At 41.1% G+C, this 26835-nt stretch overlaps 1 protein-coding gene across 3 annotated transcripts in view; it reads left to right on the forward strand.

Moving 5' to 3' along the window:
* LOC115265418 (uncharacterized) overlaps window positions 1-26835 on the forward strand; it is a 62505-nt gene that overhangs the window by 13290 nt on the left and 22380 nt on the right. For all 3 annotated transcript variants that reach the window (XM_062854404.1, XM_029870425.2, XM_029870426.2), the window contains exon 2: window positions 17730-22649. In XM_062854404.1, coding sequence (XP_062710388.1) covers window positions 17804-22649 — 4846 coding nt within the window. In that variant the 5' untranslated portion in view covers window positions 17730-17803. The remainder of the gene's footprint in view (window positions 1-17729; window positions 22650-26835) is intronic.

Raw genomic sequence — 26835 nt, forward strand, 5'->3', positions numbered from 1 at the left:
TCTCCTCCAAAACCGTTCTGCATTCTTCGTCGAACCATTCGTTCTGTCGATTCCGTTCCACGTACCCGATGGTGCTCTCGGCTGCGTCGTTGATGGCTGCTTTCACTGTACTCCAGCAGTCCTCTAGAGGGGCCTCATCGAGCCTGCCCTCGTCTGGCAACGCGGCTTCGAGATTCTGCGCGTATGCTGAGGCGACATCCGGTTGCTTCAGTCGCTCTAGGTTGTACCGTGGCGGTCGCCGGTACCGTACATTGTTGATGACGGAGAGTTTTGGGCGCAGTTTGACCATCACCAGATAGTGGTCGGAGTCGATGTTGGCGCCACGATAGGTCCTGACGTCGATAATGTCGGAGAAGTGCCGTCCGTCAATCAGAACGTGATCCATTTGAGATTCCGTCTGCTGTGGTGATCTCCAGGTGTAACGATAAGGGAGGCTGTGTTGGAAAAAGGTGCTACGTATGGCCATATTTTTGGAGGCGGCGAAATCAATGAGTCGTAGGCCGTTTTCGTTCGTTTGCTGGTGGGCGCTAAACTTACCAATCGTCGGTCTGAATTCCTCCTCCTAGCCTACCTGAGCGTTCAAATCACCTATGATGATCTTGACGTCGTGGCTTGGGCAGCGGTCGTACTCGCGTTCGAGCTGCGCGTAAAATGCGTCCTTGTCATCATCAGTACTTCCGGAGTGTGGGCTGTGCACGTTTATTATGCTGAAGTTGAAGAATCGGCCCTTGATCCTCAACCTGCACATTCTTTCGTCGATCGGCCACCAACCGATCACGCGCCTCTGCATATCACCCATCACGATGAAAGCTGTTCCCAGCTCGCGTGTGTTGCCGCAACTCTGGTAGATGGTATGATTACCTCTAAACGTTCGCACCATGGATCCTGTCCAACACACCTCCTGCAGCGCTACGATGCCGAACCCGCGGTCCTTCAGTAGATCGGCGAGTATGCGGGTGCTCCCAATGAAGTTGAGAGATCGGCAGTTCCACGTACCGAGTTTCCAATCGCAAGTCCTTTTTGTTCGCTGGGGTCGTTGCCGTTGGTCTCGGTTCGTATTATTCTGTTGCTGATTTTCCGTTACAATGGTTTTTTACGGCTGGCTCGTAGGGCCTGACACCAACCCCCTACTTTCCGGAGGACCATAGTGCACAGTTGAGCTTAGAGTCCTTCCCTGGCACTCGGACGTAGATCAGCCGCCCCTAACATATGGGGATCAGACGCTGTTGTGAGCCGCTCCTCCTGGAGAACAGACGCTCAGGTTTGCTGAAGCAAACCCCCCCTTCCCTGTCAGCCTACGACCAAAGTTCCCACCGGGGTTGGTTACCCGATCTTCCCTAAGGTTGCTCATAGTTTCCGGCCGGTACCGCGTGGAGGTAGGGATAGGAGTTGCTGGGCAGAGGCTAGTGGATCACAATGGGATCTGAATTGCGCAGCATACCCAGCGTTTACCGTGCCAAACTCCGAATACGATTTGGGGCGAAATTCGTCTTCTCGACATTGCGTCAAGCAGCAATTTAGGACATTGATTGTTTATGGATGACCCCAAGAGGGAGTCTTGACACCGCTTTTGTGGAATCTCGTAGTATAGATACGCTATTGAGGCAACTCAATAATAGCGGTTTTCCTACTTATGGTTTGACCGACGACTACCAAACATTGTTAGTTGGTATGTGCATCTGTACCTATTTTGACCAGATGCAAAGCGCTCTTCCGGTAGTTGAGGGTTACCCGGATAAAAACTAACCATAGGGTGTTTGGTGAAAACCATTCGTGCACCATACAGTGTACCAGCTACAATAATGTATATTGTAATGAAATGGTTCACTAAAAGCTTCGCACATTGTAGCTACTATACATTTACATTCGATTTTTATGTAACAATATATTATACTGTTTTTCTTACGTTTGAACCATTCACTTTTTCGCAACATTATTTTTCCGTGCATTATTAATTATTTATTCAGTTTTAGATTTTTTCCGTGCTTTGTTTTGTTGATGTTTGTGACTTTTTTATGCAAAGGAAAGGAAAGAAAAAAGTGAATAAGTTGAAACATCAATTTAAAAGTAAAAAGAAAATCGCGTTAAGTATTTTTCCTTTGAATTCCACTAAGAATCAAAGGAACAGTACTTAACGCGATTTTTTTTTACTTGGATATTCCCCTAACAAGCCCAGGTTAATCATCATCATTAATTTAAAGTCAATAAAATGTTTAAATAAGTAGTAAACCAGATCTCTTAAGAACTGTAGATTCAAGAGATATGGTGGACTAGGTATGTAGAGTGCGATGAGAGGAATACGATTGACGTACTTTATCGTAGAGCCATCTTTAACATATGGACTGGACTGAATACTGAAAGAAATTCTAATATAGGTTCGTCTGTGGGTTCGCTTTTTAACCTAACTTATACTTGAATCGAACTTGACAGTTTTCTCATGAGTTGTTATGTATTTCCCCGTGTATTTCAAACTTTGGTCAAACTGGAGCCTCAATATTGCAAAAACGGTTAAGCACGCTGTAATGATACTTATGTACCTCGTCACCCACTTCATGCAACTACATTTTAGTGGTCTAATAATACTTAGCGCGCTCGGCATAGTTCCATCATGCCGCTCAAAGTGTTGCCACAAATAATGCTTAGTTTGCGAAACCCAGTTATCTGGCTGGTGGGGCATGGGAGCCAAAGCTTCAACTGTTAAGGTGAATATATGACGAAGCCACAGGCAAAATTTTCAAAAGCACAAATCTGAAGAACCATTGGACGGTTTGCTCTGAAAAGTTGATCGATTGGTCATCACCAGCGGGTGACCAATCGATCAACTTTTCAGCGCAAACCGACACGTGGTTCTTCAGATTTGTGCTCTTGAAAATTCGGGCTGTGGCTTTGTCATATCTTCACCTTAATGCAATCAGAGACTACTCAGACCTCGACTCAGACTTAGACGTGGGCGATCCAATATGAAGGGTTATCCAAAACGCTCTGGAGAATTCCCAAAGCGCATTCTCATAATGCTAGTAAGCCTAAGATGCCATTAACAGGAGGAAAATGACAAGATAATATAACATTATATGGTTTATGTAATGTAAACCAATACAACATAACAAAAGAGAAGCATTCCAAAACCATTTAATTAAATGTATAACCAGTAGTGAAACTACAATTGAAAACAATATATTTACTGTACATTTTATTGTTTGAAACCATATGTGTACCATACAATGTACGGTTTATTAAAACCCACGTATCAGTATTTATAACAATTCATTTACAATATAATGTATGGTTTTGCAAAAAAATATATATGGAGAAAAATATTTTTTTATATTGTTACGATACTTAACCACCCGTATAGTATATTGTAAAAATCTTATTTACAATATACTGTATTGGGTTCTACATTACATTTTATTGTTTTTGTATTTTTATTTTTACAGTGGTGTCTATTGTAAAAATATGGTTTTAAATAGTACTGTTACAATACAACGTTCGGTTTTTCTACTGTATTTTTTATTCGGGTAGTGTCGCCAGTATGGCCATTCGGTTGATCCGAGTAAAACATCTAGTTCTTTTCACGGAAAGGCGAACCCGTAATAGCGTTCGACCTTTGCGTCTCTTCGATTCTGAAATCGATGTGACTGAACAGGTAAAGCACGTTGGAGTTATTCTTGATTCCAAGCTTTCCTGGACACCTCATATTGAGTTCAGAATCAAGAACAAAGCTTGTATGGCCTTCGGGCAATGCCGGCGTACCTTTGGGTCTAAAACCCAAGTACATCAAATGGATCTACACAACTGTTGTTCGACCTATATTGCCCTATAAATGTCTTGTGGCCAATGTTGTCCTTTGAATGTCTCAATCACCAAAGGATGTGCTTAATGGTGATGTCTGGAGCGTTCTCTTCAAGTCCCAACTTTAACTTATATGGGTACCTGGTCATTCTCCCATAGCTGGATATGAATTGGCTGATGAGTTAGCTGGCACTGGAGCATCATATGACTTCATTGGTCCTGAGCCAGCTATTCCGGTATCGAAGTGTTGGGTAAGGCTTCAGATTGACATCTGGGCAGCCACTCAGAACAAAAAAAACTGGAATAGTTGGGAGTTATGTCGCCAAACACAATAATTATTGTATTGTTCTGTACCATCTTCAGAGGTGGCGAAGTAGGTATCTAGCAAATCGGTCCAAGCAGAATTTCAGCATGCTCGTAGGTGCCTGTAATAGTTGCATTTTGCCTTAAAAACAATCAAGTTCATTGAACTACTAAATGACTGCCACATTTTGCAACATCAAATCAATTTTTAATACGATTTCCCTCAAACAAATGATATTTTCAGTCTGCTCATCATAATCTCCTCCCGGTAATGTTTCGACTCCAGCATCATCCTCTCGTTAGAGAGTCGCATTTCGAAACCCCCCACTCTGCTGGGATTTTATGTATTAAATATGCAAACACTTATCATCATCGGCGTCATCACCACCACGACCAACCTCAGTCTCCTCGCATAATCATCGTTCGGTGTCGTCATCAATAATAATAACAACAGCAGCAACAACAACTGCTGCAAATCAGTTTATTCTCTCATTGAAGTCATTGAAGTTGGGAGCACCGCAGGACAATCGGCTCCCATCATCATGGGATGGGTGGGAGTATTGAATTGCTCGATGTGGTCCTTTTGTTTCATTCTGCACTCGGAATTCGATTACCACGACCAACCCCCACAACCACCACCACCACCCATCTGTGACCACCTGAGGTCCCTGGGTTTGTCTCCCTCCTCCCATCGTGGGTTGTTGGTTTAAATTTATTGCAACCCCATCAAAGGGTTCCAAAATTGCATCACAAGCGTTGTACTCTTTTCGGTGTTGTCCGTTTTTTTTCCATACATAAAGGGTGGAACCAGATATGGGGGGGCATGAGCCAGCATCCTGTTCTACTGGAGACACGGCAACAACTGTGTGCTGATAACATTTTATTTCATCCAGTCAGCTCCACATCCTAATGCGAATGGAAATGCGCATGGATGAAATATTTCACATATATGTGTATCTACCTACTGCTGGCTGGCTGGCTGCTGCAGATGTTGATTGTGCAGCACAGGAAGCACGTCACTCCGGGTTGGTACATAGTGTGGCTCTTTGGCGTTTTAAGGGGTTCTATGGAAGAGGGTGGAAGGGTTGAGAAGGGACAGAGGATACGACTGGGTTGAATGTAATTTTCAATTAGTCGAATCTTTTTCCCAAGTTTGTGAAGTTTGTGGTTGATGTCCCCTTAGATGAATCCTTATTATGTACATCGGTTACTTTCATTTCTAAATCTACTTAACATTGATATTTGTTTTGTTAGTCTTTCAATCTTTGCCCCTCACCCCTGCTCAGATCGTGTCCCTGCAAATTCTACAGGTTAGGAAAGCAAGCAGTAAAAAAGCATGTATTGTACATACATCTCATTAACACTCACTCTTTATTCTTCTGTGGTGTGCTTATCATAGACACATCTCGGCACTTCGATCAACTTTGACATTACCGACTCCCAAATCTTCCGTAAGGACTACCAGCGAAACTCTGGGGTAGGGTGGGGCTAATTGAAAAAAAAAAAATCTCCGGGATATGATTTTTCAAGTGAAAAGTGATCTACTAGTCGAAATAAGTGAGCTGTGCAAAAATGGGCTATTCCGGTTGATGTTTGGTTTAGGGATGGCGCAAAGAGTTTAAGAGAAATTTCTGCTAGAGCAAACGTTCAAAAAATTTCAAACATGACATTTCTGGACTAAATCTAGAACCCAATTAGGCCAAATTTTGATAGATATATTTAGCTTGAGGAAAAGACCTCTGCTCGGGTTGAGAGAACAATTGAGAATGACCCTTATTAAACAAATTTTACATTATTATGCTGATATCAATAGTTGCTACGTTGCTACTGTAAACGATGCATGGTAACAGCAACATTGAGGTGCTACGATTGTAACTCCATCACTCCTCCTCATCGGTTGCAGGTAGGATTCCAATATTCTTTCGTAGTATCTCGAATCTTACTCTTTTCAAAGGTTTTGTAAGCACATCTGCTATCATAGTTGATTTCGTTGCGTTCAGCAAGATGTTTGACGAAGTGAAACTTGGTGTCTATGTGCTTCGATCGTTTTTCTCCATTGCTGGTCAACATCTTGATACAGCTTTGATTGTCTTCAAAAACTTGAATAGGGTGCTTCACTGCTTCTCCAAAATCGTTCAGCAGTCGTTGAATCCATATCAGGTCTTGGCTGCTTTCAGCAAGGAAAATGTACTCCGCTTCTGTTGATGATAGAGCAACACAAGACTACTTTCTGGCGCACCACATGATTAATCCATTGCCGTATCGAAACATGTATCCGGAATTTGACTTACGGTCCTTAACGTTACCTTCCTAGTTAGCATTAGCATAAACTTCCAGATCTTGAGATGCGTTTCCCAGTTGTAGTCGATGGTCACTAGTAGATTTCAAATAGCGTAATACTCGTTTCGCTTCAACCCAGTCAGCGGTAGTTGGTTGACTTACTCTTCTTCCGAGGATCGAAGCGTCGATTGCAATATCCGGTCTTGTATTTACAGCTAGATACAGCAAACCTCCAATAAGGCTTTGGTATTGATCTTCGGTGGTTAGCCTTTCAGACTTGAAAAAAAAAGTCATATTTTGGAATCTATCCCAATAAATACTAAAGTTTGACAGTAAAAAGATAATCGGCCTAAGAACTGTTCCTTTTAATTCCACTAAGAATTTGCATCCTTTGACAGATACGTATTTCGACCTCAACTGTAAGGTAGTGTTCAGTGTTTTGTACTTGACTCGTACAAGTCGAGTAGTTCTTCCAATCAACTACAGGCGAATGGATTGGAAAAAGTTCAGCTTGAGTGTCGGAAACGCAGTATAGGCCGTATAGGGATTGACACAACATACGAACATACAACATACGAACGAACGACGTTATGTGGAAGGCGTTAGTGGATGCTGCTGGGATTCGTAAAATACCCCAACTCTTTTGGGACGATGAGCTGAGCGAGACCCTCCATGACTCAGGTCGAAATTCAAGGTCTGGCGACGTATCCTGGAATATCAGAAATATTGCGAATATTCGGAAGCAGAAATCATACTCAAACGGTTAGTGAAGGCGAAGAAAAGGGAATCCTGGAAACAGTTTTGGGACAGCCTCGATTCTCAAACATCAGTCAGTTCTATGAGGAAGCTTGTCAGCAAATTTAACTCTCAAAAGGATACCTTAAAAAAAGGTCCGTTTTGGGAACCTGGGGCCCATTGGACCCCAACATATATTCTCGCGTATCTTGTGATCCTTACTTTTTAAAAGGTTGATGTTTTCAGCAAAGATGTTAGGTAAGTCAAGGGCGGCCTATCTAGTGATGAACAACTTAGCTCGAAAAATTTCCGCTAAGTTGCGCTAGAGAGCATTCCTCAATGCCCAAAATTAATAGGATGAATCGTACCAAAGCAAGCGAACAAGACGCACATAACAAAATAATAAATCGCACTTTTGTAAATGGATAGACATATATGTCCGGCAGCTCAAAAGGGTTCGTTCAAATATTACGTAACGCTAGGGGTAGTGAGGAAGTCAAGCGCTGTGTTACGCTTTATAAATAAAATCAAAATTTATCATAAAAAAGTTGTCACGTGGAGTAGAGAGAAGTTTCAAAAAATTGTCAAATTTTGCGTTACGTATTTTTTTTTTAGGTTGAAGGATTCATCATTAACATAACCGTCACCATCGAAAATTCTAAAGCAGTTTTCTCGCTCAAAACTTGAATGCTTGTACTGAAAATGTATTCACTGTGATCCTTTCTGCGTCCGTAATGCAGTGAATACATTTTTATTGCGGAAATTTAAGCCCTGAACGAGAAAACTGCTCTCGAATTTTCAAAGTTGACGATTATGTCAATGACGAATCCTTCAACCTTAATGAACCCAAAGAGACACCAGAAACAAACAGACATAGCATTGATGAAATTAACATCTCATACTTATATTTATTAAGAAAGAGTCTACGACAATGTTTTTGGCAGGACATGGGTATAAAAAAATATAGATACTATAAAATTGACAGACTTGCGGATACATACTTGAGTAATGTATTGCTTTTTTCACTAAAAATTTTCCTTGCTTCGCTGAAGAACATGACGTTTTCTTCCAGCGAAGGCTTACGCGATACAGAAAACCGCTGAATTTCACACTAACACTGCAGAAAATCTGTCAACAATAACTCAATACACATGCATTTTCAGCGAAAAGATCTATTTGCGTGACAACAATCCACTCCCATGACTACCGGGCGGCCGCCGTCAAATATCAGGATTGCCAACTGTCCGGCGACTGCTGTCAGTTTTCTTTGTCGCCGAATCTGGCGCTGGGTCTTCGGCGCGGAAACCCAAAGGTGGGAATAAAATTTTGGGGTTTGCGCGCAATAATTGTCATGTACAGTTTAGAGGAACCCCGGGAGGAATTCCTGGAAGAGTCCCGGGAGGAATTCTTGAAGGAATCCTGGGAGGAATTCCCGAGGGAATCCGGAATAAACTCCTGGAGGAATTCAGGGATGAAGTGTTAGAGCAATCCCAAGGGATTCCTGTAAGAATTCCTAGGGGAATGTCAGGAGAAAATCCTTGAGTAATCCCAGGATGAATTTCTAGAAGAATACCAGGAGGCATCTCAAGAGAAATTCCAAGAAGAATCCCAGGAAAAATAACTAGATGAATTCCGAGAGGAATCCTAGGAGGGATTCCAAAAGGAATTCTAGGAGGAATTCCAAAACAGAAATCCTAGGGGGGATTACCAAAGGAATCCCAGGAGGGATTTCCAAAGGAATCTCAGGAGGAATTTCTAGAGGAATCCTAGAGGGAATTCCTGAAGACATCCCAAGAGGAATTCCTGTAGGGATCGTGGGAGGTTCCTGGAAGAGCTCTGGAAAGAATTCTTGGAGAAATCCCGGAGCAATACTGGTACAAATTCCTAATTGAATCCCGGAAGGAATTTCCGGAGGAATCTCGGAGCATGCCTGGAGAAATCCAGGGATGACTTTCTTAAGGAGTCTCGGGAGAAAATTCAGAGGGAATCCCGGGACAAACTCATGGAGAAATCCCAAGAGAAATATTTGGAAAAATTCCTGGATAAAGCCCGGGACGAATTTCCGAAAAAAAAATGCGGATGAGTTCCAAGTGTCCATTTCCTTGATGAAGTCCTTGAGGCACCTTGTGAGAAATCATTGAAAGGATCTCTATATCAATTTCAAATCAGAGATTATTGAAGTTGAATAACAGCATTTATATGGATAATTTCGTCGAAGACATCAACCTCAAATATGTATTCATTAACAATTAACACTTTTGCCGAAGATGTGCTGTGCTATACATTCAGAATATAAAAACATTCGAGCTAAATATATATTTTAATTAGTTTTTTAATACACACTAGCGTTATCTACTGAGCTAATTTCCATCCAGTTTATTTATCATAAGATTACCCATGGTCTATTGAACAATTTTGACGAAGACAGCATTATTCTAGGAAGTCACGATCAAAATATACAATCATTCGTGCTGTGAGGTCCAATAGACCCCAGGGGTACAAAATCGCCTGGTTCAACTTAAAAAAATCCATAGTACGCCATGAAACTATCGGTTTTTCTGCACAAATAACTCATCTCGGTGTTGTTTGAAGGTACTGTAAAAATGGGGCCGATATGTCAATTCAAACTTTTTTGCAACCACTTCAAAGTGGCTCTGGGGTCCAACGGACCCCAGGTATCCATTAGAGCGTTAAAGGACTCGCAAGGAGTGACAATCAGCAATTACGCGAGGAACAGCAGCTTAATATATTTTTTGCCATTACGTTAGGAAAACGTCAACTTTTCGTTTAGCAAAAGAACGATAAAACGGCCTACTTTTTTCACAAAAACAAAAGTGCCGAAAAGTACTACTTTTTGACACTTGTGCTTAAAAGTAGCACTTTTCGGCACTTTTGTCAACATACATATTTTTTATCATCATTTTCGTTTGTATAATCATAGAGTATGCTTTACAACGTTAGATCTAGAAGCGGTGATTCAGAAGGGAAAAGATACTGCGCCGGGCGTCGATAGTATTTCCTACTCAATTATCCAAAGATTACCAGCCATAGCCAAGCGATTATTAGTCAAAATATTTAACGCCATTTTTGCTTGTGGTGTAATTCCTGATGCTTTGAAAAAAACATTAAAAAAAGTTTAGGTTTTAAAACCTGGAAAACTCCCATCAGAGGCCAATTCGTTCCGCCCAATAGCACTGGCGTCATGCCTACGGAAAAGCTATGAACATATGGTAAAATACAAAGTTGAGTGGTATATTGAGCCACAGAGAACAGATATCTAAGCTTATAGAAAAGTTTCTTGAAAGTTGTATAAAGATTCATTTTTTAAGCGTTGACGACACTAGCGTCACCTATTCGGCAAGTTGCCACAGTCAGTGGTGAGTAGGGGTAGTCGGGGTAATTTGGTCAATGGGGCATTTTGAGCACCACTGGAAAATAACCTAAAATCTAATAATTTTTGAAAATCCACCAAGGAGCTCCAATACTCGCCTGATATTGGAGCGATTGAAACATTAGAACGAAGTAATTTAGTCTCATAGTAAATTAGAAAAATAAAATTTAAAATTGTTGGTCAAATTACCCCGACGAGGGCTGAACAAAAACACCTCATAAGACTTCTCTTGTTTAAATACCTTAAATAACTTTCAAATTAGCTTGTTTTCTGTATACTTCAAGTTGATACTATATGATTCAATATCAAGCGAAGCATATTAAGTTTGTATTGCATTAGGCGATATAAATTCTTAATCGAAAATAGGGTGCTCATAGTACCCCGACGGTTCAAAATCATTTTTTGGCATTTAAATGCGATTAGACTATTATATTTTTATGCAACTAGTATGGTAAGTGGGGGCAGGATGGGTCACCTAAGAAATGGACCCCTATAACTGTCTGAATATAAATCGCATTTCTCTGTATTCCACCACGACTCTCAGATACACTAGTCAGCTATGATATAAAAGTATAGAAAGGTCATAAAGTTTGAAACCTGCTTCTTGACAAGCAATTTTCAAAACATGACCCATCTTGCCCCACCTCATTTTTACGGGGGCAAGATGGGTCAGCTATCAGAAAACTCGATTTTTCTCCAACAAAAAATACTATATCTTCTATTTTTTCTCTATACATCTAAGCTTCACAGACGTAAAGATTACATAAAAAAAGTGTTGAAACATATCGGTAGTTTATTCTCAGGACTAGAAGATTTTTGTTCAGGTAGCCATGAACGGACTTTGAAAACCTATATTTTTTGTAGGAAAATTTCAAAAATAGTTTCACAAACTCTCAGTGCTCTAATTGCTTCGATAATGTACAGTGTATCAAACAATTGTCCGTACAGCAAATTTTTTGTCAAAATCATGTTTCATTCAAATGTTAATAACTTTTTTATGCGTCAATCAGAAACGCTGAAATTTTGACCAATTATGAATCATATATTAAAGCTCCATTAGTAAAATTTTGAGCAAGATCGAATAAGTTTTCTGAAAGTTATAGAACTTTTAGTAAAACTTATAAGATTTCTGAACACATTTTTAAAACATTATATCTCAATATGTACTCGATGAATTTTTTTCATTTTTTTTTGTATTACATCTTAAAGCTAAGGCTTAAATAGGCAGCCATGTTTGGGGTTTTATATTCACTACAAAAAATATGAAAAATGTGCGTATGTAGTTGACGATATTTTAAAATTTACCATATTTTGCACATATAATCTGCCAAACGTTTTCCACCAATAAAAGTGCATTAACTGAACGAAAAATCCATAGGACCTACTCTTCATATGTAGTTTAGTAGGTCCTGTATAAAAATATATCATTAAGAGAGTTTAAAAAAGTTGAAAACACTTGGCAATTTTATTGATCAAAATATGACAAATTTCCAAATGACACTCTGAACATATACAGATTTTTCATATTTTTTGTAGTGAATATAAAACATTAAACGAAGCTGCATATGAAAGCCTTAGGTATAAGCTGTAACGCGAAAAATATTGAAAAAGTTTCATCAAGTACATATTGAGATATAATATTTTAAAAATGTATTCAAAAATTTTATAAGTTTTACTAAAAGTTCTATAATTTTCAGAAAACTTATTCGATCTCGCTCAAAATTTTATCAATGGATCTTTAATATATGGGTTATAATTGGTCAAAATTTCAGCGTCTTTGATTGACGTATAAAAAAGTTATAATCATTTAAATGAAAAATAATTTAGACCAAAAAATTGCTGTACGGACAAATGTTTGATACACTGTAGGTCACAGAATAGCCTTTCAATGAAGAATAAAACATTTTCAAAAACTATGCAAACATACCGAAAAATTAGGGTGACCCATCTTGCCCCGTCTACACAATACACGTAGTTATATGGAATGTATAGCATAAGTAGTATAACGAAAAAATATTTTATTTTTTTCTGTGCAAGGAACGTAAAAAATTTTCAAAACAATATGGAATCGCGCCACTTGGGCGGTGGCTTCTATATTCGTCTGTTTTCCACTATAACTCAGTCAAATTTGAACCAATTGACACAACCTTTGGAATGTGGTGAGATCTAGTATCTACCCGTGTACAACATTTCAAGTCAATTGATTCAAAATTGACTGAGTTATAGTGGAAAACAGACGAATATAGAAGCCACCGCCCAAGTGGCGCGATACCCTATATCACTTTTTTGTGTATCCACTTCGTTCATCTGGGAAAATTATTGAAAGATTCAAAAAATATATAGTACGGTTGAAAACGGTACTGACCCATCTTGCCCCCTGACCCATCTTGCCCCCACATACCATATAGTATTATTAGAAACATTCTGACCAAACGATGTGCGAGAGATATATCGTTGTTTTCTGCATCTTCAATAGATTTTTGCTTAAGGTGGCCAAATTACACCGATTTACCCTGCGTATATCTAGATACTCACCACCGACAACAGCGTGGAAACATTGCGATAGCAGCAACACCACGATGTTGCCACTTGTGTTGCAATTTCAAAAGACTGTTAAATTCCTTACACAGTTTTGAAACTGGACTTGGATGTCTGTTCTCTGGTGATTGAGCATCACAAACTTTTTCCTGGTAAAATTTGCGGTTTTCGGAAAGGGAAGGGTACTATGGACGCTCTCTAGACCACGTTTGTAAAGGCCAGTTTTCCCGGTTGGACTAATGTGACCCATCCGTCTCAAAAAGGTTAAAGAACGAGGGGCGGCACGACTAAAATCGTTCGTACGACATGAAAAGGGTTGCCACAGGGATCTCTCTTAAGCCCATTGTGCTTTATTCTCCTAATCCACGAACTTTTCAAAGCACCTTACGCTGCCGTTTTCCGAATGTGTTCTGCAGATGATATTACAATTGCTGTACGTGGTTCAAATGTAATAAATGGTGTGATCAAATCCCAAGAGGCAATCGACGAGATGGTTCATAAAATTCACAAGCTAGGTCTACAAGTATCCCTAACCAAGTGTGCAGCGATTGTTTTTGCAAAAAGGACGATGAAAAATGTGCTTCAATTACCGTCAGTGTACCAGTAGCCGCTCATGACCCAATAGCCGCTCACTGTTGCAAAAATCAAATTTACACGCATAAATACACTATTTTCGGTGCTGATATTCTTGGACAATATAAATTAGACGAGAGCAAAGCCATTTTATGCAATATTTACCGGATAACATAAAGTTTAAAAACAAAACAATGAAATTTTTTGAGCGGCTATTGGGCCCAAAAAAGCTGTAGGTAATTTCATGTGTTCCAATAACCGCTCACGCAAAAAAATACGTCAAAATCGTAAAATGTGCCGATATTAGTACACAGTGTGTTTAACCCCTATTATACACTCCAACGGAACAGAAAAAATAATTGTTAAAACATAGAGTTGCAAAAATAATGCACTTTACCGCAAAAGTCTATTCAAAATATGGTATAAATTTGTTCATGAGCGGAATTAGGACCACTTTGGTCTCACACCAAATGTAATAAAATCATACTTTTATGAAAAGTTCTACATAAGTCTTGATTTGTATCTGATTGTACTTAGATTGAACTAACATAAATTGGAAAAACATTACAAATTGGCTTAACAGTGATTCAACAGATGATGTTTTTCTGCGAAACAGGCCTTAGATGAGCGGAATCTGGTACCCTGATGGTACGTTCAATTACGAAGATCAAGTTTTGGAATACAGCACATCAATTAAACTGTTGGGTCTACGCTTAACACCAACATTACACTGGCAGAAAACACTTCTACTAGTAGACTACTACCTCAAGCTCAAACACTGTGCGGGTCAATTCATGCATAGATCCTGGAGCACTTCTGACCATCTATAAATCATGCGTGACCTGTCTTTAAGTACGAGGTCATTTTTTTCTACGGAGCACCCGAAAAAGATGTCATCATCCTGAATGGAATGCAAAGCTTGCTACAGATGATTTGCGGTAGTAAACGAAGTTGGCCATCCAGTGAGTCAAATTTAGCTTCAGAATCAGATTTCAGTATTTCACGCAGAGATAGGGGTAGGCGGGGCAATATGGACACCCTAAGGTTTTTGCCAACCTTACCTGGCAAGATGTCAAAAAAGTTTAGTTTTTTAATACATGTATCCTTTTAAAGTCTATTTAGCATCTATTGCATAAGAATGCTCACGAAGAAAAATGATTTATCCACTTCAAAAAATGTTATGAAAAATGGTAGTTTTTCATGACCGTCTTCAAGCATACGGGGCAGAATGGACACCCCCATGGGGCAATATGGACACCATGAGACTTTTACGAATTTCGTACATTATTTACACCTATAAAGTCATTTCATTACAAAACAACTATTATGGATGAATAATACGCCGAAGTAGTTCATTTTTGTTCAGTTAATTTAAATTCAGGCGGTTTGGATAAAGCTTCGTTATTGTCGGCATGTACAGCTGTGCCTAGAACAACTATTTTTCACTGCTGTCGTTTTTTGACCAAATTGTTTCACCCTATGTCTACTATAGTGAACATTTAACCGAAAATATACTGAAATCGAAGAGTTTGGTTGGTTTGTGATTTAAGTTATATTTTTCCCTTGCCGCTTCTTTCAAAAAGGTGAGTGTTCATTTTGCCCCGGCAGCAGAAGATATTTCCAAACTTGATTTTTGATATAATAAAGAAGAAAATAGAAATATGTTAAGCATGTAGATACAGCAAAACTACTTGCATGTGTTCTAGAAATATCAGGTTTTAATCGACCTGCAATAAATTAATCACTAAATCTTATTTAAGATGGTGTGAAAATTATAATTTCCATGCACAAAAAATGGAGGACGCAATTTTTTCGTTTAAAATCAAGTATAATTTTAATTTCGAATGTTTCTTTCCTGAAACTACGTTTTAGACAAATGGACTTTATTCTCCATTCATCAAAAGTTCAAAAAAGTTCGCATATTTCAAAATATTGAGGGTGTCCATTCTGCCCCGGGTGTCCATATTGCCCCGCCTACCCCTACTGGCGCTTCGGAAAGCCGTACTAATTGTTGCAGCTAGATCCAGGGCCGATTATGTCGTACCCACACTCTGAAGAATTTTCACGTCCGATTTACGTGAAAAGATAGGTAGTTTTCGTCCACCATATTTTTCACGTAATCTTCACCGGAATGGCAGGTAGCTGGATAAATTTGAGCTTTGCTAATCGACGTGATAAGACAGGTAAACTTGACATTTATTTTACGTACCGATTACGTGAAATGTGTGTGAGTGCTACTGGAATTTCAGGTTACTTTTACGTGAAAACAAGATTAGTTCTAGGTAAATTTCACGTAATTTATTCATGATTTTTGTATAAAAATAAAGCAGCAGTACCAGCTTGCAACGCATTTGAAGAGGCAAGAGATTTTTAATACTTACAAAATGCAATGAAAAAATACATCATTGCATTTTTTAGGGATGTAAAAGCTCTTGACTCCTCAAATACGCTACAAGCTGCTACATATATGTAACAATTTAAGAAAATTCCTTATCAGTCTTTTATTCAGAGTTATTCAATCTGCATTCACAAACATAATAATTAAAACCATCTACACGTACATACGTTTCGTACTCTCCAAGATTGGATAATTCCAAACAAATGCAGAAGTTTTGACTCAAAATCTTTGTAATCCAGGTGTTCCAAATGCTCGCTGAACTATAGTTTTCCGTCACCATCAGGAGGCTAACAGCCCCTAACACCTGCTTCTGAAACTAAGGAAAATAAAAAAGTCAACACTGTTTATAATTAATCATCTATTACCTTAAACAATTAAATTACCGTTCAATATTCGCAGCAACTTGCTCTGAAACGGCGTGGTTCCTACACCAACTTATTTTCAACGCCATATTGTTTTTATTTTGCACACCTGAGATTCGCGTAACTTTCGTTTCGCGGAAACTTCCAAGTCAGAAGTTTACTAACACAAACGCATTCAAACGATTTACGTGAAAACTAGGTGGATTTGACCAAACAGGGCGGTGAATACTCCGTGTTTATCGGGTGATAGTTACTAACGTCAGGTAGCTTTTGAGATTTTGTGATTAAGGATGAGCTACGTGATATTTCACGTAAATGGAACGTGAAAATTCTTTAGAGTGCACCGATATCTTTGAATTGAAATCACTTCCTACCATTCTGCGGTGTGGTTTGAACTCAAAAAGCTAGTAATGGCCATTGAGGAAAAAGGGTCAAATATTATGTTTATTCGGGTACCTTCTCATCAAAATATCGAATTAAACGTAGCTGTGGACGTTGCAGCGAAAGAAGCATGTCAATCGGGTGGGCTAGATTACTACCGATTCACTTGTTTGGGCATTGCATACCCAACGTGCATAAGATCTATCAACTTGTGGCAATCAGCGTGGAATGTGGGCACTAAAGACAGCTTTTGTCACAGCACAATTCCCACTGTTTTCACACAAGCTTGGTTCAAGGACCAGGGTTTCTCGCGGAGGGAAATCGTATTACTATCAAAACTGATAAGCAATCACTCCAGATTACTATCACATCTCAAGCGGAATAACATCGTTGAGGATGATACTTGTCCTTGTGAAGAGGCCCGAGCTTCACATGAACATCTTTCTTCGACTGCAATATCTACCGGGAATTGGAGACGGATCTTTTGGACGGAGATCGTCAGTGAAAGAGCATTTCCGGACTTGCAATTAGTAATCTGTAGTAGAAACATCAAGTTACTAAAAACTATAGAAAATTTCTTTATAATATGTAATATTGATATGTCAAGTATTTTCCGATCAAACATGGCAAACAATGGAAACAAAAAGCCTCAAATAAAGTTTAATTAAGAATGATCTTTGCCCCCATTATCGGTGCTAAAAAGAATCCTATCATAATTGAGCTGCGTTAGAGGTTAGATATTGCATTTGGTCCTTCGAGCGCAAAGTACACATCGTTTAAGTACCTATTTTAATACCTTGCTGTTAACTTGAACGCCGAGCAGTAGAGCACAATCTTCCTCGGACTTTGGTGATGTTCCTTCAGTTTCCTCGAACATGTAGGGATCGCAGATCTGCTTGAACCGCGTGCAACTAGCGCGTTCCTCAATCGAAATTGAAACAAACGTTAATTCTATTTTCATTCGTTCTGTTTTCAGATTTTCCTGCCAACCACTGTAACAGCGGCAATGGATTCTCCATTAGTACATTAATCTGCTGCAGTATTCCAACAATGGATAGTGCCAACGGCAATCATCCACCGCCCGTCCCCGGTGGGGACATGAAACCGGACGGCAGTGCTGGAGTTGGGCCTCCTCCCGGGATGCCACCGATGCACCCATCCGGCTATCAACACTATGGTTATGGTGGTCCCCCGCCACCGCCGGGAATGATGGACCATCACGCCAAAGATCCGTATTATCATCACGCAGCGGCAGCTCGACACTACGATCCGTATTCCATGCACGCTCCCTACCATTCGTATCAACATCCGTATCATCATCAAAGTCCCTACGGGGGTCACTCCTATCATCATCAAGGCTCTTCAGCTTATCCACAGCCAACAGGAATGATTCCACCAGGAGGACCTCCATCCTCCACTTATCCCGGATATTCCGGGCACACCTCGCAAGGCACTATTCCACATCCGACCGCCCCATCTCTGTTGGGCGGATCATCGGCGGTCATAACAGCTCAGAAGTCTCCTGAAAAACCAGGCTCCGCGAAAATGGAATCCGTCACACCGATCCGGGACGACAAGAACATGCTTATCGGTCCTTCCAGTTCCTCCATTGGACACGACGTCACAGACTGCGGTTCTTCCGGTATTCCTCCCAAGCGCAAGATTGAAATACTGGACAATGTGTTGATCAAAAAATCCAAGCAGGAGTTGGAAGCAGAAACGAAGGAAAATCGACCGCTTTCCGTGACCGAGACTGCCAGCAGCATACCGGAACCATCTCCCGTACCACCACCCCCTACCGAAACCAGTAAATCATCCTTCCAAATATCAAATCTATTGGAAGAAAAACCCAGCAAAACAGAACCATCGCCATTAGCAGAGACTCCTAGCACTCCATCGGAACCTGCTCCAACGGAACAGCCGCCTGATCCTCCTCCAACCGAGGATAAGCAACCAACGCCGGACGAACCTCCGAAGGATGACCCCAAAAGTGAGGAACCAGAACCGGAAGAGGAAACCGATCCACTGGCGATTCCATCGAAGCCGGAAGAGCCCGAGGAACCAGCCGCTTCGACATCATCCTCGCCATCCGAAAAGCAGGAGCAGCAGCAAATGGATTTTGACATCTCCGAGAAACTGAAGGAGATGGGCGAAATCAGCGTTAAACCGGTGTCCAAATCGGACGCATCCAATGCCAGCAAGGTCAAGGAGCTGGAATGCACGGAGGAGATTTCGCTGGAGATCACCAAGAAGGATGCCGCCATGCGAAAAGTGACCAACATGCGGAAGAACATCAAGGAGGTGATGGACGACAATCAGCTGGATGCTTCGACGTTGGCCGCCCAGCGCCAGGAATTGGAACGTTTGGCCCGAGTGCAGGAACAGCAGCGGATCATCCGGGAAGTTCAGCGTCAGCTTGCGCTCGAACGGCAAACCAACAAGACCGAACAGAAAGTGATGCAGTTCCTGCAGGGGCATGCTTCCATCCTGAAGACCCGAGAACAACCGGGAACGTCCACGTCGGTTAAGATGGGATACGTGAAAAATCCTTTCGAAACCAGAGGAAGGCCGCCAAAAGCTCGTCCGGTTCAGGGTAATTTGACTCCATCGGTGAGTATTGCTCCGGTAGCTAAATCATCGGGAGCTGCTACTGGATCGTCATCCAGTTCTCTATCGGCGCAGATTCCATCGTTTCCGGTGAGGACTTTCGACGATATGATGGACAGCGATGAAGATATGGACGATGAAGATGACGAGGAGGAAGACAGTGAAGCGGAATATATACCAGCTCCGGAGAAGAAGGAAGTGGTCACAATCGATAGCTCTTCGGATGACGATTGCATTGTGCTATCGGATGACGATGAAGAACCGGAAGACGATTCGGATGACGATCCTCAGAACAGTGGGATGCATGTCAACGATTCGTACAACGTTCCGGATGACAAGGGGCGAGTGGTGATTAATGTAGGCCATACCGAAAGCGAAGAGGACATTTTCCTTGCACCGCAGATTGCCCGGATCATTAAACCGCATCAGATTGGTGGAGTTCGGTTCCTGTTCGATAATATTATCGAATCGATCGAACGGTATGATACCAGCACTGGGTTCGGTTGTATCCTGGCCCATTCGATGGGACTTGGGAAGACCCTTCAGCTGGTTTGCTTCTGTGATATATTTTTAAGGCACACCAACTCAAAAACGGTGCTCATTATAATGCCGATCAATACGTTGCAGAACTGGTTAAACGAGTTCAATACTTGGCTGCCGGAAGATGCGGAGAAAAGTCCTTTGAATAACCATGGAGAGGTGCGACCGCGGAACTTCAAGATCTTCATTCTGAACGATTCTCATAAAACGCTCAAATCAAGGGCCAAGGTCGTCCTGGAGTGGGCCAAATGTGGAGGAGTTTTGCTGATTGGTTACGAAATGTACCGATTGTTGAGTCAGAAGAAAATGACCAAAAAGAAGAAGAAAAAGAAGAACGATTCGGCACCGGTGGAGGAAGAGAAGGAATCAACGGAAGATCAGAAGAATATGTTCGACGAAATCCACGAAGCGCTGGTCAAGCCAGGCCCGGATTTGGTGGTGTGCGACGAAGGTCACCGGATCAAAAATTCTCACGCTGGCATTTCGGTAGCGCTGAAACAGATAAAATCCAAACGAAGGATTGTTCTGACCGGGTATCCCTTGCAAAACAATCTACTGGAGTACTGGTGCATGGTGGATTTCGTTCGTCCCAACTATCTCGGAACGAAAACGGAATTCAGCAATATGTTTGAACGACCCATTCAAAACGGGCAGTGTATTGATTCCACTCCCCAGGATATTAAACTGATGCGATACAGAGCTCATGTATTGCATTCACTGCTTTTGGGTTTTGTCCAGAGACGATCCCATGCAGTTCTTCAAACTTCGCTTCCACAGAAGGAGGAATTCGTGTTGTTGATTCGAATGACTGAATTCCAGCGAAAGCTGTACACGATCTTCATGAACGAGGTTGTACGAACCAAGGCCGTTCCAAACCCACTGAAAGCATTTGCCGTTTGCTGTAAGATTTGGAACCATCCTGACGTGCTGTACAACTTTTTAAAGCAAAGTGAGAGAGATCTGGATTTGGAAATCGAGGAAGCTGAACCGCCTCCACCTAGCAAAGGGGCAAATCCGTTAGTATCTCCTAAGCCAGAACGTCCGCCGCCGCCGCCGAAACCAGCACCTGTGGTGGAAAAGAAGCCAGAAGAAAAGAAGGAGAAAAAGAAACCCGGAAAGAAACCAGCGGCTCCGAAGCCTCCAAAACCGCTTGCTTTGAAAAAAGACGGAACACCCCGTAAACCTAGGACAACTAAGAAGCAACAGCAAGCTCTTAAAAATCAACAAGCCGTTGGTAAAGACGGTAAACTGGTTCCCGCTGCCACCGTCAGTCCCAGTACGCTAAATAAGGATCCTAACGCTCCAGCAGAACTTCCTCAACAACCACCGGCTACGATTCCAATGGATGCAACAGCTGTCAAACAGGAATATCCACCTCAAAACAATTATCCTCATCAGCAACCACCAGGTCCTCAACAGCAAGGAATGTATCCGGGCTATCAAAACCAAAATTATAATCAACAAGCTCCTCCACCAGCTGCCCCGTACAACTACAATCAGGGCAACTACAATCAAGATCCAAACGCGTACAATAACTATAATAACCAATACGGATCCAATGATCCCTACAATAACAGTAATTATGGCAACAACTATTATGGCCGTAACGATTATAACTACAACCAGGGCTACAATTACAATTATGATCAAAACTATCAGAACAACTACAACAATGGCAACAATTACCAGAACAACTATTGGGGCAACAATAATTACTACCAGCAACAGCAACCGCAGCAAGCTCCTCAGAACAATTCCTACAACAATGGTTACTACGGCAATACCAATCAATATGGCTATATGGATCAAAACCAACAGCAATACAACCAGTACGAGCAGAAATGGGATCCCAATCAACCTGCAGCTCCACCGATGCCAGATCCCAACCAAACAACCTATCCACCCAATCCTCAAGAAGTGGTCCCACCACCACCACCACCGATGGATCCCCTTCTAACCCAGCAACAAGCCAATGCCCAGTACGCCGATCAGCCGTCGTTGGAAGACCTCAAGGATCCGGTCAAACCGGTCGAGGTGAAGATCGAAAAACCCACCGAAATAGTCGACATGGACACGAAGATCATCACCAAGGTGGAAGAGGACGTCAAACCACCGCCAGCAGCTCTAGTGGCGGAAATAAAAGAAGAAATAAAAACCGAAATCAAACAAGAATCTCCGGAGGGGAATGGAATTGCAGACAAGGGGGATGAAAAACCTGTTGTTGATGTGAAGCAAGAAATTAAGACTGAAGATGGGGTGAAAACGGAACCAGTGGAGGGAGAAGTGAAAAAGGAAACTGAAGAAACTGTAAAACAAGAGAAGAAGGAAAGCAGTGATGAAGAGAAGAGTACTGGTGAAACAAAGGGGGAGATTGACGAAGAAAAGTTGACGGATGAGTTGCTCAAGATAGAGGATGAGTTTAAGGCAAAGGAAGCGAAGGATAGCGGTAAAGATGGCAAGGGGACAAAGGATAAAGACAAGGACAAAGATAAGGATAAAGACAAGGACAAGGACGAGATTCCCTACGAGTGGGCTTTCGAGCTTATGAAGGGATACGTTCCGGATCTGTTGGAGAGCTCTCCGAAAATGGAGATCTTCTTTTATATTCTGGAGGAGAGCATCAAACTGGGCGACCGGATGTTGGTGTTCAGCCAGAGTTTGCTGACGCTGAATTTGATCGAGCGGTTCCTGCAGCGGAATAAGATTCCCGGAACGGAGAACAACTGGGCCAAGAATGCGAGCTATTACCGTGAGTATAAATATGTTGATAAGGTGATGGGTAGATTTTTCAACATATTGGGTGGATTTGATTATCTGAACACCGCTAGCCATCATGGTTTCCCATAGTGGAAATCATCATGGTTACAGGTCGCAAGCCCTGGCAAAGTGTGGAACGTTTTGATGGCTGTGATCCCTGACCATCATGTAATCAAAATCCCAGGGATACTCAAGTGACCATACTGTTGGGTTGTGGGGGTTGCGTGTGTGGGGTGCATATATCGACAAGCATGGCTATCGATCGTTAGGGCTGAGTACGAGCGGGGAATGGATCTACGATTGCTTAATTGCGATTATACCTACTGGTATAGTCGTGGTTCAACAGTGGTGGCACCGCTTTTCGCTTGTGTTCGGCCTAGGTGGTTTGTTTAGGCGGTGCGGGTAGGTCTGTATGTACTTCGTACGTGCAGTGCATACGGCTTCAACATTGTGGTTACTTGGGTAGTGTAGGATAATTGGGTTTGGGACTGAGGGGGTCGTCATTGATTCTGCCGACACCATTGAGTGCTCATTGTTGGCGGTTGTGTTGGTGACGATTTCTTCAGCTTTATAATCTCATTTATACCACGCACAAACTTTGAGAAGAGGGACTGCTTTGTAATGCAAGAGAGGGATTTAAACTCTGCGTTACGGGTTGGGTGAGGTCATGCAGATAGAAGCAACCCAGGTGACCGTGCGGCTCGGGTCGTGATGGATGCATGAGTGCAGTGTGTGTGAGGTGCGCTACCCTGTTGGTGCAGTTGAGTCCGGGTTGGAGTGGAAAGAGACCCTTCTCTACCCTAGATCGGTTTCGGTTGTACGGGCGGGGTAGTGTTAGTCTCATTTGTGACGTGTTGTGCGTGATCTGCGGCCCGAGCTGCGTGGTTACTTGGGAAGTATTGTGCTCTGCAATCTAGATTTTGGTTTTAAGGTGAAGCTATGGCTGGGCTGTGCCTCGGATTTGTTGGGCGCAGGTCGAGAGAGCTGGTGGCGGTTTGAGCTGAAGGGTTTGCTCAATTGGTTATTCACTGGTGGTGGCCAGACGATCGACTGTTCACGCAGCCTGTCATTTGGTTCTTGGGGTTTGTGCTCTCGAGGTTCGGGGCGTTGCTTCATTGTATCTTCACTTTAATACTAATATTCCTTGTTTGATTAACTGACTATTATTCCAGGCGCTCAACTCATTCTATTTCATAGATTGCCAGATTTGAGGGTGATGGTTCAATAGGCTGTTAGTAATCAGAGTGGATTAGAACGAGTTGGCGCCTACAATACACCAACACTAACACACATACACCAATACTTACACGCACACATGCACCTACAACTAGCTGTAAAAGACCAGTGGGCGGGACAATGGTGCCTACCCAACAGTTGTAGGTGGGGTGTTTGGCTTAGCTACATGACTTGGTCCGGCAAGCCCATAAACATCAATTGGTAGACGTATTGCCTAGTGAAAAGACAACGCAGATGGGCGAAAGCCAGGGGATGCGTTGATAATAGCAAAAATAGCAGAATAGCAGAATAGCAGAATTGGGTGGATTTGATTATCTGGAATTGCGTTCTGGATCTTCCCAACGAAAGAAATGCTGTGCCTACATTGTGATGTAAACAGCTGCTATGTTGAAAATAATAAATTATTTATCAAACCAACTTTGTTAGGTGCACCGCATTGCTAAATGAATCTAGCCCTGCGTTTATTTGCAATAGCAATTGTTAAGTATTCACTTCAGTTTGAGAGTCTTCTTTTCCTTGAAATTACTTTTCCAAGACATTTATTTCTTAGGATTTAGTTGTAGAACAACAATCGAATACCGTTCGTGTTGCTGAATCCGTATGTTTTTTTTCCTCATCTGTAGAGCCTTTCAACCACTGCGTCCATTATTTAGGAATATTGTGGTATGACCCTTATTTAATTTGGTGCTAGTCAAGTATCCTGTCACAATTGAGCTGCGATGGACAATGGTTGATGTAACACCTGATCCCAACTAGGCACAACTCGTTTTATAAAGTTTATTACCCTGTTGGGATTACTTCTCCAAATTTCCAAGGGCTCTAGAAACCCTTTACCAAATATCGCCAATCTGTGATGGTACAGCACTCCGCCGTTGCAGAGTAAATGCTCGGCAATTTCGTTTTCCGTTTGACAGAAACAACATTCGGAGGATTGGATTTTTCAATCTTACTTAGATGATATTTACTCGGGCAGTGGCCAGTAGGTTGTCCCAAAATTGCACATGGTCAAAAAGCTTGGGGGCTCACCCTGCAAATGATAGCTAAGGGTGTTAGAAACAAACTTTTGTATGACGGCAACTTTCAGAAATGGCGTTTAGAGGTCGCCCCGGCGAGATTTTTGAAAAATGGCCATTTTTCGTAATAAATTTCATACAAATATTTTTTACCGTACAAAAATTGGCAGTACTCACTATTTTTATATTTTTTACAGCTTGATATGGATCCAAACTACTTGGGAAAAATAATTAACGACATGTTTTGCAGGTAACTTTTTGATACTGAATTTTTGAATTTACTAAAATTTGTCATTTTTTGATATACTGTGCATTTTACCCATCATAAAAAGTATCTGAACATTATGCTAATTTAAAACAATTTCCATAAAAAGATAGGAAATTTTATGAGGAAAAACTTTGCCGAAGACAGCATGGCGTTTTTTCTATCCGTTTTAGAGTTATTCACAATTTACTATTTAGTGAAAATTGAATTTTTGGGAATTTTTCTAAAAATGTCACATAAGAACTTCCCAGAAACACATACAAAGTAAAAAATCACGTAACAAGTTTTTGCCTTGATTGTGTTATGGAATTATGGTGACATAATTAATTGTTTTTTTTTGTTATTCAATCCCTTCATATAGAAATTAACTAGCAAAGATTTCTTAAAAAGCTAGTTCTCTTGACAAGTTACGTACTGCCTATTGATTTTTAAAGATATTCTCCACAAAATGTTGAGTCATATTTTCGCGTTTACCTTACTTTCCTGTCGATATTCTCAATTATTTTTCTACACGAAGACGTATGAGTCCTGGACCAGTGAAACAGCCCAGGAAACAGTGGCAAAGTGAATAAAGGCGAATACGTTGATCCATACCAAATTCAAATCGCGATTACGAACATCTTACGTAAGAATACCAATTTTTAGATACTAAGTTCCAATTCAAGACATTCTAAAACGCAGAGCATGTTTTTTTTTACATTTACTGACTTGAACTATCTTATCAACACCGAAAATAAGATATACCGAGGCAAATTGAAACGGGTGGGATAAAATGAACCAGTGAGTTAACGTAATGTTATCCAAGGTTATGCCTGGAACATATAGCGTCCGTTCCGTCGAGGTATGCGTTTTTTTACAGTTTTCCCATGGGAAATGTGTCAAACTACTGTCTCGCACACGCAAACGTATGCATTGTGTGGGGCACTTTAGAACAATTTGTTTACCATAACACATACACGGCATACAATAAGATAAGGTAGGCTATTATTGGCAAACAACAGTTTTGGACGTAAACAAGTGGCGTCATTTTTATCGTCCTATGTGTTGATCAAAATGATAGGGACTACTAGAACGTTTTATTCATGTCTTTGAACGATTCAAACAACATCATTGAAAACCAAAACGGCATATTTTGAGGAATGTATCACCTTCGGAATGATATAGAAAATATGCCGTGCGTTTGATTGTGTATTATGCTCGTATAAACCATGAGCCATTTTACGATGTGACAACAATGTTGATTTTGTTATGATTTTCACGGGTTATTGGACGCTACCTCCTGTCAAAATTCATTCATAAAATTGGCTCGTTAAATGGACTATTGTCAGTACATAACCGTTGAAAATGCCATGGCCTACTGAGGCATCTCAAAATGGTACCTAATGATAAAGTTTCTCGCTAGTAGGTGCCTTTCTTTATCAAAGAAAATGGATTTGTCAACGGAAACAGAAATTCAATAAATGATGCCACCATAATTCCTAAACACAATGAAGAGAAAAACTTGTTGAGTATACGTGATTTTTTACTTTGTATGTGTTTTTGGGAAGTTCTTATGTGATTTTTCTTAAAAATACCTAAAAATCAAAATTTCACCAAATAGTAAATCGTGAATAACTCTGAAACGGATAGAAAAAACGCTATGCTGTCTTCGGCAAAGTTTTTCC

The sequence above is a fragment of the Aedes albopictus genome, chromosome 2 (assembly GCF_035046485.1).
Source record: "Aedes albopictus strain Foshan chromosome 2, AalbF5, whole genome shotgun sequence".
In the NCBI taxonomy this organism is placed as follows: Eukaryota; Metazoa; Arthropoda; class Insecta; order Diptera; family Culicidae; genus Aedes; species Aedes albopictus.